The sequence below is a fragment of the Eucyclogobius newberryi genome, unplaced genomic scaffold, assembly GCF_026437365.1.
Source record: "Eucyclogobius newberryi isolate DKJ021-1_F unplaced genomic scaffold, fEucNew1.0.hap1 SCAF_119, whole genome shotgun sequence".
NCBI classification, from domain to species: Eukaryota; Metazoa; Chordata; class Actinopteri; order Gobiiformes; family Gobiidae; genus Eucyclogobius; species Eucyclogobius newberryi.
In genome coordinates, this window is record NW_027315745.1 from 189,527 (window position 1) to 205,774 (window position 16,248).

General features: G+C 44.3%; 1 protein-coding gene across 1 annotated transcript; it reads left to right on the top strand.

Annotated features, from left to right (window-relative positions):
- Positions 1-822: 822 nt before the first annotated feature.
- Positions 823-14,899, top strand: LOC140355605 (electron transfer flavoprotein-ubiquinone oxidoreductase, mitochondrial-like). The gene is made up of 2 exons (XM_072440271.1): positions 823-1,135; positions 14,748-14,899. The coding sequence occupies exons 1-2, from the start codon at positions 823-825 to the stop codon at positions 14,897-14,899; spliced, it is 465 nt and encodes a 154-aa protein (XP_072296372.1).
- Positions 14,900-16,248: the final 1,349 nt, after the last annotated feature.

Here is a 16,248-nt window from a genome sequence, read left to right on the forward strand (position 1 = left end):
ATCGGCGTCGGCCCCATGGAAGGACCCCTCTCCCCAGCGCCATCATCGCACTCAAGCGGCGTCCGTCTGTGAGAGTCAGATCCCTCACTTCACCATGGACTCTTCCAGGTTTCTGCGCTTATCCCAAAGAGGTTATGCAGTTTTTCCCGGCCAAGAAGGAGGGTGAAAGGACAGAAGGAGGGTGAAAGGACAGAAGGAGGGTGAAAGGACAGAAGGAGGGTGTAAGGACAGAAGGAGGGTGAAAGGACAGAAGGAGGGTGTAAGGACAGAAGGAGGGTGAAAGGACAGAAGGAGGGTGTAAGGACAGAAGGAGGGTGTAAGGACAGAAGGAGGGTGAAAGGACAGGGGGCGTCTGTACCATGGCCCCCGCACCTACTCCTCATCCCCAATCAACACTCTCAGTGACTCCTCCCCGCTCCAATCAGCGCCCAGGCAGTCGCATTTAAGCCTCAGGCAGATGGCTCGGCCACTCAAACCGTACTGCGACCCACCGCCTCCCCAGCTCCTCCTCTGCATTCCCCTCATCTTCAACCTTCTCTCCACATCTACCACCACCAGTCTCCAGGCTCCGGGGGGAGACATCTAATTCAATTAGATTATGGAGTACCCATGATCACTGTCTTCCACCGGGGTCTGAGCGCCAAATAACCTCCGTAATAAAGCTCGCTAATCAATCTCTTCTGTGTCCTGTGTCACCCTGAGTCTCTCCAGGGTGAAATGTTTTGTTTGTTTGTGAATTAATAGACAATGATATTTGTTGTTTTACAAATGTGTTGCGGGTTTTGTTTCATGAAGATGGCAGTGTAAAAGGAATTGCGACTAATGACCAAAGGTTCACAGTCCGACACACATTTAAGGATCATTCCTGACAATGTCTACATTTGCTCACCGCTGTCCCATCCGTCTGTCCCAGGCCTTGACGCGCACCAGCTCAAACCGGCCAAGGAGTGCACACCCATCGACTACCCCAAACCGGACGGAAAGATAAGCTTCGACCTCCTCTCCTCGGTGGCTCTGAGCGGGACCAACCACGAGGGAGACCAGCCGGCCCACCTCACCCTGCGTGACGACAGCGTGCCCGTCAACAGGAACCTGGCCGTGTTCGACGGGCCGGAGCAGCGCTTTTGCCCCGCGGGTAACTAACAAGCTAACAATCGTCAAGCCAAACCAATCTCATGGCGCGGGAGATAAGAGCTAATAACATTCTGTCCAGAGATAGTGTTTCCATTTGGTGGCGTGGAGCTTCTTCAAAAGATATTCATTTTAGACTTAAAGGGATAGTTTAGTGCTTTCTTTGGGATTTCATACTGATTTGTTTTCTCGAGTTGATGGTTTTCAGTTTGGGCTGGAATAATTAAGTGTTGAAATAATTAAGTAGCAAAATAACATGACAAGTTACAAAGGACCTGAGTATTTGTCTTGTTTTGAGAATATTTTGACTGAAAATAAGAAAAAGACAAACGTAATTGGTTCCAGACACTAAAGAGCGACAAAGGAACATCTCATAAGCAGCTAAAATTTAACATTGGCTCAATAGTCAAGGATTTGATCTTCCTGTTCTAATATACAGTATGCTATACAGTATGGGGGGGGGGTAAAAGTGAACCATTTCAATGAAGAAAGGCAAGGCAAGTTTATTTGTAGAGCACATTTCATACACAAGGCAATTCAAAGTGCTTCACAGCAGGAAAAATGCATTCAAATCACAAAGAAATTACGAAACAGAAATACAATAAAATTAACTAAATTAAAAATTATCAATCCAACTGATTGTCTAAACTAATAAAATCACAAACAAAAGAGAAGAGTGCAAAGAAAAAAATCCTTTCAGTCACATGCACATCTAAACAAACTGTTTTTAGCTTAGATTTGAACATTGTCAGAGTAGAACCTGTCTCACATCTTCAGGAAGAATGTTCCAGATTTTAGCTGCATAAAACTGAAACGCAGATTCCCCATGTTTAGTCCTGACTCTGGCACCAGCAGGAGGCCGCTCCATGTTTAGTCCTGACTCTGGCACCAGCAGGAGGCCGCTCCATGTTTAGTCCTGACTCTGGCACCAGCAGGAGGCCGGTCCATGTTTAGTCCTGACTCTGGCACCAGCAGGAGGCCGGTCCATGTTTAGTCCTGACTCTGGCACCAGCAGGAGGCCGGTCCCTGAGGTCCTCAGAGTCCGAGATGGTTCATATGGCACTAACATATCCAAGATGTACTTTGGTGCTAGGCCATGGAGAGACTTGTACACAAGCAGAGCTGCTTTAAAGTCTCTTCTCTGAGCCACAGGGGGCAGTGCAGAGACCTGAGAACAGGACTAATGTGATCATACTTCCTGGTTCTAGTCAGGACCCGAGCAGCAGCGTTCTGGATGTACTGCAGCTGTTTTACAACTCGTTTGGAGAGACCAGTGAGCAGGCCGTTACAGTAGTCTAATCTACTGGAGACAAACGCATGGATAAATCTCTCTTAATCTGGTTTTGACACTATATTTTTGATTTTGGCAATGTTTTTTAGATAGTAAAAAGCTGCTGATGTTATTGATTTGACGTGGCTATTAAAGTTCAAGTCTGAGTCCATTATTACCCCCAGATTTCTAATTTGGTTTGTAGGTTTTAGAGCGAGACTCTGGAGGTGACCGCTAACACTTTCTCTTTGTTTCTGTGGGCCAAAAACGATTATTTCAGTCTTGTCTGAGTTCAGCTGGAGAAAGTTGTTTTGCATCCACAAACTGATCTGTTGGATGCAGTGACAGAGTGAATCTACTGGTCCATAGTCACCTGCCGATAGTGAAACATAGATCTGAGTGTCGTCTGCATCATTGTGATAGGACACATTTTCACTGCGTATCAACTGACCTAACAGCAGCATGTAAACATACCTCTTCACCCAAGCCTATGACCTCCCCTACCCCTAGCCTCCTCTACCCCATTGCCTACTCTTCTACCCCCTGTTACATCCCCATCTTTTTCTCTCTACTTCTTCTGTCTTGTTCATTTTATCTGTATATTAATGTGTATTGTACGTGTTGTCCCCCCCTGTCTGTAAATACCCCCCCCTTTTTTTTATTATGTTCAGCGTCTTTGGGTCACTGAAAAGCGCTATATAAATAAAAGTTATTATTATTAGGCCCGAGCCCCAGCAGGGCGGAGGGCCTATTGCTCCCGCAACGCTGCCAAAGGCAGCGTTGCAACTGTCTGACCAAACATGCGGGCACAGCCCGCATGTTTGGTACCCCGTCGCCCCTGGCAAGTACAGTGAACTAGCCCATGCCGAAGGCATGGATCATGCATACTTACTCCTGCTATGACAGAAATAGTCAACAATGAGTGAATGGGCGTAGCCCATTCACTCATTGTTGACAACAGCAGCGCGAAGCGCGAAGTTCGCGCGAAGCGCGCGCGAAGCGCGAAGCGCTGCATTCCTCCAAAATCACTCCTGGCATCGTCCCGTACGCGAGAATCCATGCCGCAGGCATGGGCCATGCTTGTATCTGCTCAAATTAATGGAAGTCTATGGGGAGTGGGCGGGGCATCCCGACGGAATAGGGAGTGACGAGCGCGTAAGCGCTCGTAATGATGATTCCACCCCATGGCGGCATCGGGAAGGCTCAGAGCTTTCAAACGATGTATAATTTGTTGTTATAGTGGAAACGGCTATATTGTTTTTGCTAAAAATATTATTATTATTTTTTTTTTTTGTTCTTCATCTGCGCTTTGAGCTCTAATTTGACCCCCTGAACATGCTCAAAAACTCACCAAACTTTGCCCAAAATTCTGAATCGGCGAAAAATTAGATTTTTTCTGGGCCATTTTTTTTTTCGTTAAAAAATGGCGTGACAGACCGACAAAAGTCAAAATACATTGCGCCTATGGGAGACGCCCCGAGGTCAACTTTGGCGTAAAGCTACGAAATACGGGACACGCATTCCTCTTGTGAGGACAAAAAAAAAATATTACAGTGGCCACGCCCCCAGACTTACCCTATGGCCGCCATCTTCCTTTGAAAATGAAAACACGCTGTGTTAGCCATTTTGTTCACGTCAAACTTTGACGAACTCCTCCTAGGGCGTTTTGCCCACTGACTTCAAAATCGGCGTACGTCCTCTGGACAAGTGGGGCATCTAAAGTTATCAAATTTTTTGAGATGCCTTTTACGGTCTGTGTGCGGCGCAGCCGCAAAGTTGGACAACTTATTTTGGAATATTGCTGATCTAAAAATTGCTCCCATTTGATCAAAACCAGTCCGATTATGACCAAATTTGAATCAGTTGTTAAACTTTCTAGTTTGGACCAGTTTAGGCTGACAAAATTGAAATGGCCGCGATAGCGCCCCCTACAGAGTGACCTTTAAATTAACATTGAAGGTCAAAAATTAGTTTTACCAAAATTGTCTAAACTTTACCCAAAATTCTATTTTGCCGTCCCGATCACAAAAGCCAATCACAAAAATGGCTAAATTTTTACGGCGTAGTCGTAGCGATGACAGGAACCTCCCATGTTATCCCTATGGGAAAACCACAAAATCTCTCAAATTATCACATTTTTATGTTTTACACTTTAACGAACTCCTCCTAGGGCGTTTTGCCCACCAACCTCAAAATCGGTGTACGTTCTCTAGACAAGTGGGGCATCTAAAGTTATCCAAATTTTAAGGATAACTTTTACGGTCTCGACGTTTGCGACGGAGCCGCAAACGTTTCCCAGAATTCTGACTATTTGGCCTTCAGAGTGGCCTATAAACAATAGAGTTTTTCCAAATGACATGATATTTTGCACAAAATTCTAATTTGCCATCCTGATAATAAAAGTATGAGAGCCAAAGTCATATTTTGTACGGCGTAACCGTAGCGATGACAGAAACATCCCATGTTATCCTTATGGGAAAATCGCAAAATCGCTCAAATCACCACATTTTTACGCTTCACACTTTAACAAACTCCTCCTAGGGCGATTGGCCGATCAAGTTCATATTTGGAGAATATCATCTACACAAGCGGGGCATCAAAACTTTTCCATATTTTGATTCTAAGTGCTACGGTCTCTGTGTGGCGGACCCGCAAATATATGTCAGAAATGGGAAAACAGCGAAATCTCTAAAATGACCACATTTTTACACTTCACACTTTAACAAACTCCTCCTAGGGTGATTGCCCGATCAAGCTCATATTTGGGGAAAATCATCTACACAAACGGGGCATCAAAAGTTATCCATATTTTGATTTTAAGTGCTACGGTCTCTGTGTGGCGGACCCGCAAATATATGTCACAAATGGGAAAAACGCCAAATCTTTGAAATGTTCACATTTATGCTTCACACTTTAATGAACTCCTCTGTGGGCAATAGCTCGATCAAGCTCATATTTTGGGAAAATAATCTACACAAGCGGAGCATCAAAAGTTATCCATATTTTTATTCCAAGTGTCACGGTCTCTGTGCGCTGGAGCCGCACATTCGACCGACATTTGTGTTCATTTGCACTGGTTAAGCACAGCATTGTACATGTCCAATGTGTCGCTGTCTTAGTTCTTAGACAATTGCGTTAGCGCCATATCAGTAAAATGCAGAGAGCAGAGTTGGAAGGCCGGCGGCCCGCGAGGGCCGTTGGATGCCGCTTGCGGCTTTAATTATTATTATTATTATGTATAGGTTGAACAGAAGGGGACCCAGGACTGACCCTTGGGGCACTCCACAGGTCAGGGTCATGTGGTCTGAGACACAGCTACCAATTTCAACAAAGTACTTCCTGTCTTCCAGATAGGACCTTAACCAGTTTAGAGCAGTGCCAGTCCTCTAGTCTCTGTAAGAGGATCCCATGATCGACAGTGTCAAAAGCAGCACTCAGATCTAACAGAATTAAGACTGAGGCTTTGCCCGTGTCAGTGTTCAGGCGGATGTCATTTGTCACCTTGACAAGAGCAGTCTCAGTGTGATGAGGTCTAAAACCTGACTGAAAAACATCAAATCAGTTGTTTATTAAGAGGAAATCTGTGACTGTTGTAAACAACCTTTTCAAGGACTTTGCCCCAAAATGGCAGATTAGAGATGGGCCGGTCATGACTCAGTACTGCGGCATCAAGACTGCTCTTCTTTAGGAGAGGCTTTATGACCGCAGTTTTCAAAGACATTGGGAATGTTCCAGATTGAAGCGACATGTTAACTATGTGAGTGAATGGTGCTAACAAACTGTTCAGCACAGACTTTAGAAATCTGGTGGGTAACACATCGAGGCAGCATGTATGAACTCAGACTGGTGATGATCTCATGGACAGTTTTGTCAGTTACTGGTGCAAAGTGAGTCCGCTTTAAGTGTCTTGGTGGTTTTAGGGTAATTTTTTGCATTGTGGGATTTATAGCATTTTTAATGCCCTGAACTTTGTCATTAAAGAATAATGCAAACTCATTACACTTGGATGTGGAAATGAGTTCTAACGGCAGCTGAGCTGGAGGGTTTGTTCATCTATTTACTGTGGCAAACAGGACACGCGAGTTGTTACTGCAGCTTCCAATTATTTCAGAAAAATATCTTTCCCTAGTTCTACATAAGATTAGGTTGTACATGTTCAGCTTCTCTTTGTGCGCCATTTCCGTTCGGCCCTGCGGCACTCCCTTTTCTGTGCCCTGACCCAATCATCATTTCTCCACGGCGCCTTCTGCTTATTTTTAACCATTTTAGCCTTTATAGGGGCGATGGTGTCCAGAACATTCAAAACACTAGATGTAACAGAGTTCAACAAATCATTTACATTAGAACATGAGACATTTTCAAAGTTTATCATTTCCATAAACAGTGCACCTGTGCCATCACTTATGTGTCTCCTCTGAACAACTGCAGGACCAACCGGAGGTTTGGGAGAAACAGACAGGTCAAAGAAGACACAGAAATGATCAGACAGAGCAACATCGATCACATTAACATTTGAAATATTTACCCCCTTTGTAATTATGAGATCTAGAGTGTGTCCTTTGCTGTGGGTGGGGACTCTCACATGCTGAGTAAGACTGAAGGTTTCAAGGGCAGCATCAAGCTCTTTAGCGTTTCTGTCACAAATATTATCAACATGCACATTGAAATCACCTGTAATGACCAAACCATCAAAGTCTGTGCATACGACTGAAAGCATCTCAGTAAAATCATCAATAAAACTTTGGCAGTGCTGGGGAGGCTTGTATAAAACAAGCAGACAGAGACAGAGCAAGCAGACAGAGCAAAGAGCAAGAATGTGCTGTGTGTGTGTGTGTGTGTGTGTGTGTGCGTGCGTGCGTGTGTCCAGTCTGCAATAACAATGAAAGGTATATTAATGCATTACAATATTAAATGCTTGTTAATTCCTACATAAGTTATATATTAAAATTGTATTATAACTCCGACATTTAAGCTTTCAAAACATGTCATTTAACTGGTGTAGAACTTTTTGTTATTATCCATCTGTCTTCAGTTTTTCTCTCCAACATAAATTGTGTTGGTGTTGCTCTCCTGACCTGTTTCTGTTGTTTCTTACACTGTGTTGTCTCTTGACTGTGTCTCTGTTGTTGTCCTCAGATGTCTGTGTCTCTGTCTGTTTCATGGACCTCCTCTTACCCTGCAGTAAATGACAGAAAGAAATCATTCTTGGTTTGAGAAATACTGCCCCTAATCTATGAGGACATGTGTGGGGCATAAATAAGAATTTTAAATTAACAAAGAAAGTCAAAAGAAGACTCACCATCTAAGTTACTTCTTCCATGGATATTTCTTGCTACTAATACTCAACGCTCCTCTCAGAACACATCAGCATCATCCACAAGGATGATGCTCGTTCAACATCAGCTCACGTTCTCCTTACCTGTCCGTGCACCTGTCAGTGCACCTGTCCGTGCACCTGTCCGTGCACCTGTCCGTGCGCAGTAGCAGCTGGGTTTTTCTCCTCACGCCAAACACCAAAATCCGTGCGCCTCGGTTTAAACGCGCTTTACCTTCTGTTTCCCTCTGGATATGAATAGTACTTGATCTTGAGCTGGCGGTGGCATCAGAGAGCGAGGACAGGCCAGGTATTTCAATTCAATCTAACCTCGGATCAGCGCGCAGCAGCCGCTGTTCACCTGCTGCGCGCTGATTGGCTGAAACGCGCGTCTGTCACGGTAATTCCAGGAAGTGGAGCTTCGAGAGGCGCATGGTAATGTATGCGTAGCGCGTTTGCCGTAGCCAATTATTGGCCGGCGACTGGAGCTGTCCCGGGCGGGACAAATCAAAATCACCCATAATTCGGGACGTCCCGGGCAATCCTAATTATGACAGACACATTTTTGTTGAAGGTAAAATTTTAATGTTTTAGTTTTCCCGCAGGGGCCCCCAACCACTGTCCGTAAAGCATTTGCTGCGGGCCACACAAAAACAGTAAATACTATATCAGCAACTGAATCTTCACCGACATAACTTTCCCCTGTCCTCCTGACAGGCCAATAAGCTTGTCCGTGGAAATATAATGAAAAGCTTGATAGGAAATTGCCACGGAAATCCATTAGATACAATGGCAAGTATATTATATCAATGCTCTTGTCCTGCATGATAACGTATCTGATCGTGATAGACGTCATATCAAACACGTTGCCCAAGTCTTTGGAGAACTTTTTTGCAAAGGGGAAAAGGCCAGCTGAGGAGCCAGACGAGGAGGCTACAACCCCCAAGAAAAAGAAAGCTAAATTGAATAGACAATACCAGGAGTCCTACTTAAAATACGGGTTTGTCGCTGTAGGTGACCGCTCTGTATAATATGTGGGGATAATCTAGATAATGAGGCAACAAAAACCTTGAAAACTGCTTCGGCACATGGGAGACAAAGCACATTGGATTAAAAGATAAGCCTTTACAGTTTTTTTTAAAGAAAAAAACGTTCACAAGGACAGAAGCAATTACTGAGGGCCACCACATCAACGAACGCGAGCGCGCCGTATCGCTAAGGCATAGAAACATTTCACGATTGGAGAAGAACTTATCGTGCTTGCCACCAAGGGTATTTGCCGTGAACTTTTAGGAGAAGCCGCAGTGTGAGGTGTTTAAGTTACGTGAGCTGCTGCAGAGATTTCTCGCAGTCACTAGCGGCTAATTTGAGTGAAATCGAATGGCTCATCAAACTCGCCGAACATTGCGACATATTCAATCTGCTCAACAAACTTAATTTGTCACTTCAAGGAAAAAACGACAAGTGTGTTCCAAGTTGGCAGATAAAATAGCCGCATTCAAAGCCAAACTGGAATTATGGGGGCGGCGAGTGGATCGAGGGATTTATGACGTGTTCCAAATATTAGAGGGGATTTTGGATGACACGTCACCTGGGCCAGCATTCTCAAAGCTGCTACGCGATCACCTATTTCCCGGCAACTAAGAAAATAATACGGAGCAGACTGGACTTAAGAAACACAATTCGGGTGTCATTGTCTCCCATCACCCCTAGATGGGACCACCTCATTGCACAGAAACAAGCGCAGGGCTCCTACTGATTCAGCACTATGGTGAGTTGTAATTTTGTTTACAACTCACCATATCGTGAAAATAAAACTTACATTATTCTGGTCCGTGGTGCAAAAAAGGTTAGGGACCTCTGTTTTGCCGGACAAATATTTACAGAAATGTTGAGGCCACTGTACTTTTTCTTTTTATCTACAGATAAATTACATACTTTACCACAAATTTCATCCATTTGAATAAGATAAGATAATCCTTTATTGTCCACACATGGGGAAATTTCATTGTTGCAACGCAGTTAGATATAGAGGAAAAGAACAGATCACTTATAGGAAGTTTGAAAAACACTCTCAATAGAAGAACTCTTATAAACAAAACCTCCCATGTCCCAACAAGGGATGGAGAGGAAAAATAAATAAAGATAAAAATAAATGAATGAATAATAATAGAATATAATATATGATATACAAAATAAAATAAAAAACAGCTAGAGTAAGAGAAGATAATACTACTACTAATAATTATAATGGAAAAATAAACACTCTATTCTCATCAGTTATATGCGCATGAATGTGACACCATTGCATGTGATCACGACAGTAATTGCACAGGAATAATTGCACATGAATATGACGGAATTGCACATGGTTAGGTCAGTATTGCGAGTGTTCAGGACTAACAGTGTTTGTTATAAAGTCTGACAGCAGCAGAAGGAAAGACCTGTGAAACCTTTCCTTTCTTTCTCTCACTGAAGCTGCTCTCCAGAGCGGACAGAGTGTCCTGCAGGGGACAGAGTGTCCTGCAGGGGACAGAGTGTCCTGCAGGGGGCGACACTCATGGTCCAGCATAGATGTGAATCTAGCCAGGACCCTTCTGTCCCCCACCTCCTGCACCGAGTCCAGAGCACAGCCCAGGACGGAGCTGGACTTCTTGATGACTCTGTCCAGCTTCTTCCTCTCCCTCTCTGTGATGCTGCTGCTCCAGCAGGCCACACCGTACAGGAGGGCCGATGCCACCACAGAGTCGTAGAAGGTCTTCAGGAGTGGCCCTGTCACTCCAAAAGACCTGAGTCTCCTCAGGAGGTAGAGCCGACTCTGGCTCTTCCTGTACAGTGCGTCTGTGTTATGAGTCCAGTCCAGTTTGTGGTTCAGATGAACACCCAGGTACTTGTATGAGTAACTCTCTCAATGTCCCGTCCCTGGATGTTCACTGGTGAGGGGGCAGTGGGGTGGCGTCTGCGGAAATCCACCACCATCTCCTTGGTCTTCCCCGCGTTGATGAGGAGGTGGTTCCGCTGACACCAGTCCACAAAGTCCTGCGCCAGTCCTCTGTACTCCGCGTCATCGTCGTCCGTGATGAGTCCGACGATGGCAGAGTGGTCAGAGAACTTCTGCAGGACACAGCTGTCCGTGTCATGTCTGAAGTCTGCAGTGTAAAGGGTGAAGAGAAAGGGCGCGAGGACAATGCCCTGGGGCGCCCCCACACTGCAGGTCCGAGTGTCAGACACACAGTTCTGGGCTCTCACAAACTGGGGTCGGTCTGTGAGGTAGTCCAGGATCCACTCTGCCAGGTCATACTCCACACCAGCCGTCTCCAGCTTGTCCCTCAGGAGCTGATGGTGTTGAAGGCGCTGGAAAGATCGAAGAACAGGATCCTCACAGAGCTGCCAGGCTTTTCCAGGTGAGAGAGAGAGCGGTGCAGCAGGGAGATGACGGCGTCCTCCACTCCGATGCCAGACCGATATGCAAACTGCAGCGGGTCCATGGCTGAGCTCACGGTGGAGCGGAGGTGGTCCAGGACCAGCCGCTCCAGTGTCTTCATCAGGTGGGACGTGAGAGCCACTGGCCTGAAGCTGTTGAGGTCTTTGGGGCGTGGTGTCTTGGGCACAGGTACCAGACAGGAGGTCTTCAGACCTGTGGTACCACCCTCAGCTTCAGGCTCATGTTGAAGACATGCTCCATAACTCCACACAGTTCATCTGCGCAGGACTTAAGGAGCCTGGGGCTGATGCCGTCAGGTCCTGCTGCCTTCCTCACTTTAATCCTCTTCAGCTCACTCCTCACCTGTGCTGCTGTGACAGTCAGTGGATAGAGGTAAAGACATTTCTATCCTGGTAATTAAATTGATTGCTCATTTTTTAATATAAAGATGTTTTAACTCTTTTTTATTCTGATGATATAGCATTTTAAAGGGTCTATAATATTTAGTTTAATTTTGTTATTCATTATAGACAACAGCCCAAGATTTTAATCAAAATTCTGAAACCCATGGACACTGGTTTATTGTTGTAAGATTGATTTAAAAGGTTTTTAAAGAGTAAATGATATGCCTATGCCAGTGGTTCTTAACCTTTTTGGAGGTACTGAACCCCACCAGTTTCATAAGCGCATTTACCGAACCCTTCTTAAGTGGAAAGTTTAAAATATGATTTTTCCAAATTCAAAACATAGGTATATATTTTACTGGTGCACAAAATGAACTGTGCATCAACATCACTGTGTTCACAGAACAACATTTTCATACAAAAACATAATCATGAATATTTACCGCAAATCAGTGACTTCTGCTGTTGTCTTTCAGAGACCAGTTCAGAAATGCACCTTCACCATGGCAAGTGCTACTCTCATGTCATTTTCATAACAAAGTCTGTTCCTTTTCTTAATTTTCATGTCCAGCATCCTTGAAAAGGATTGCTCGCAAATATATTATATTCTAGTATATTAAGTTTTGGCCCTTTTGGGGCCAGGCCGGTGCAAAGATTTAGGCAAAAAAGAAGAGTTTTCATACAGGATAGACTCTGGGGCAATTTGTCTGGTCCTTTTGGCCATTTTGAGGCCAGACTGGTGCCAATACTTAGCCCAGAAATTAGGGTTTTCATACAGGCTAGACTCTGGGGGCTCTGGCCTGGTCCTTTTGGCCCTTTTGGGGCCAGGCTGGTGACAGGTCTTATCCCAAAAGGAGATTTGACACAGGTAAGACTCTGGGCAATTTCCCTTTTGGCCCTTTTAGGTGCAGCTGGTACCAAGACTGTGAGAGCCAAGTTTAGTTTATGTATACGTTCGTATGGAAATCTACACAGTGTTGATATTTTGTTATAAATGTGTAATTTTATGTTTCACGGATAAATACTTTGGTTGTTTAAATAAGCTAAATTAATTTGATTACATTTGTTTTATTTGTAGAATTTATTTGTAGTCTTTTGCCTTCTCTGACGTAAATGTGTTACTGTCACTTTAAGAAAGACAGCGCTAAAGAACGCGCCAGGAAGGAGCACAATACAGAGACAAATGGTTTCCTTACCGTAGTATTCTATTTTTTGAGAATAGCTGTATTTGATTACTCCTGTAAGAAGTGTCACAAAACTGTGGATTAAACTTTTTTACATCGGAGTCCCGTGGGAGTTATTTCTCATCAATTAAAGGTTGAATGGACGATTTTTTTGGCCCAAATCTGAGTCTTATTTCCTCGTGGCGTCGACTGCCGATTAGTCCTGCCACGTATCAATCATAAAACGCACCAACCGCTCACCTGCAGCCGCGAGCGGCTCGTCCCCATGAGCAGCACGTTTCTGCGTGTCTAAGCGCATGGATCTATCATAATATAGTTCCCTCAGTGTACGGGACAAAATGAAGACGGAGGAAGACAGTTCGAGCTGACGCAGAAGAAGACGGAAATCTACGGGAGACGAGAGATGTGATGTGATCCGTCGCGCTAATAAAACAAACGCACGTGTGTGTTGTATCAGCAAAAACAATACCTCAGCCACACAAATACTTTGCCCAGAAAGGTGGTCTTTGATTCAGTGTAAAATATTAAGAAAGAAATCACAAGACGTTCATCACGACAAAGGTCGACTACTGAGCGCACCAAATTCCCTGCAGCCAAGCGGGGCGTGTCACGAATCATATGAGTCGGATGTGTGTCATGACCTCCACCGAACCCCTGGGGTTCGATCGAACCCAGGTTAAGAACCACTGGCCTATGCAATTTAAAAAAGAAAATGCTTGTGAGATGTGAACAAAAACACCGCTTTGCTCATAAAGTAATACAGCGGTCTGATAATACAGCGTGTCCCCTTTTTGGGATGAATTTTTAAATTACCCCCAAAATGTCAAGGCCACTTTTCTTAGCTCTCTGCTTTTCTTCTGCAGCGACTGTCAAAACTTTACTCCTCACATGGCACACATTCACAGCACTCCATTGAAACAGCATAAAACCCTGGCAACAAAGTCAAAACTAGAGATCCACTGATTGGGTTTTAAGATAAGATAAGATAATCCTTTATTGCCCACACATGGGGAAATTTCATTGTTGCAACGCAGGTAGATACAGAGGTAGATACAGAAGAAAAGAACAGATCACTTATAGGAAGTCTGAAAAACACTCTCAGTAGAAGATCTCCTATAAACAAAAACTACTATAGACAAAACCTCCCATTTCCCAACAAGGGATGAAGGGGAAAATAATAAAGATAAAAATAAATGAATAAATACCATTACATGTGATCACGACAGTAATTGCACAGGAATTGCACATGAATCACAACAGTAATTTCACATATGACGGAATTGCACATGGTTAAGTCAGTATTGTGAGTGTTCAGGACTAACAGTGTTTGTTATAAAGTCTGACAGCAGCAGAAGGAAAGACCTGTGAAACCTTTCCTTCACACAGCGAGGGTGAATCAGTCTCTCACTGAAGCTGCTCTCCAGAGCGGAGAGAGTGTCCTGCAGGGGACAGAGTGTCCTGCAGGGGGCGACATTCATGGTCCAGCATAGATTTTCATGGCCGATGCTCAATGTTCACAATCCAGACTAATCGATGTCCAATAAGATCTCTCGATATGTAGGGGCGATTTTGATCAAATGATGCAATTTTAATTTACTACAAACTTAAGCACAAAGAAATGAGAGAACAGTGTTTGTGCAGATCCGTCTACGTACTGAAGTGTTAAAAAGAAGCTTTACGTGTGATCTTAAGGCCAAAACCAAATATCCGTCTGCACTGGAGCTGATAAGCTAAAAAGTTTTGCTTGCGGTTTCCTTTTTGATAACCCCAATCTGGTCACGCTAAATAATGTCTAACCCTCTGGAAAATTGTTGAAGTTTGAAATTGGCTTTGTACGTCTTGTCAACTTGGCTGTTATCTCCATGTATTTTCCATGTTTGGGTCTATGCTAATTTGTGTACATTTTCCATAATTTAACATACTCACATAGAATATATGTGGCAGCCGATCCTCGCTCCATTGCACCTTCACCACGCTTTACATTCTCGTTTCCATGCTAATCTCTCACTTTCTTTCCCAGGCGTGTACGAGTACGTCCCCTTGGATACCGGCGACGGCATGCGGCTACAGATAAACGCTCAGAACTGTGTCCACTGTAAGACGTGCGATATCAAAGACCCCAGCCAGAACATTAACTGGGTGGTGCCTGAAGGGGGCGGGACCTGCCTATAATAGAATTTAGTTTTCTGTTATACTTGTTTTATTATTAAAACCATACATTGTTTTAAGCCTGCAGATCCTTCATGGCACTTCAGCTCGTTCACATCAGCCTCACACGCTGATTGGTCAATACCGTTCTGACCAATCACTGCAAGAGCTGGGCTAAAACGGCTCACTAGAGCGTAGCCAAAGCAAATGGCTTAAAATGTGTTTTAAAAACAACTGAAGAACTGAGAAAATGTTAATGACCCGAAAAATTACCCCTTTTTTTTTTTAAAAGATTTGGTTGCCCGTAGGCTTCATTAGACAGGAGAGGAGAGTGTGAGATTGGGAATGTGAGAGAAGGGAGGACATGCAGTAAATTGTCGGAGTTGATATTTGAACTCGCGACACTGCGGCTGGCTGCACTTGGAGCCTGGCATATGTGTGCTTCGCCTCGACCACCGGGCAGCACCACAAGGATTATTTTCACTGCAGTTGCAATGGACTGGCCTCTGGGGTTGCTAGCAACATGTTTAAGCTAGCAATAACCAGTTAGCATGCTAACAATGCACTTCCTGCTTCAAAGAATAAAACATTGAAGGAATAATAGAGGATTTTTCGTCGATTTGAGAACTCAAGCCACTGTCCCTCTTTTGAAAAAAATGCGCATGTGCAAACTCTCCCCACCCTCCTGTTCTTTCCAAGAGGCCGCCTACCATCTTACCCGCACGCAACAGCTTGTTTGTTTATGAGCGCGACGGATTGCATCTCTTGTCTCTGAAGAGTTCCGTCTCTTCTGAGCAGCTCGAACAGTCTTTCTCTGTCGTCCCTCAGCCATTTTTGTACTTCGCGGTCCAAAGTGTGGAGCTACACTGAAGGAACTCGCTGCTAGCTTGCTAAACACACACCGGCATATCAACCATGCTTGTGCAGCCAGGGGAACGAGCTGCTATCCTGGGAACGAGCCAGGACGAGCCTGCAGGTGTGCAGTAGGACGCAGGGAATGATTGACATGTGGGAAAACTACTCGGCTGTCCACGCCACGAGGAAAAGAGGCACAGATTACGCGCCAAAAATCCTCTATTATTCCTTTTACAATACAAAAATGGTCTCATTTTCACGCAAATAGCTGCTTTTACAGTATCTACTAGGGCAAAACTGATTTTACTTTATAACCTCAACAAAACTGGGTAAAGCCTCTTCAAGTCAAATTGTACTTCTTCTATTTTATAGAAATTATAACTAAGTTGCATCTTAGAATCCCTAAAGATAAACTATTGCTTTGGCGAGTCGGCCACATGCTCGTCTCCATGGAGATGCTATTGCTTTGCCTAGAAATCATGTTTTTACTGCTGAGAACATCTGTAATTGAATAAAGG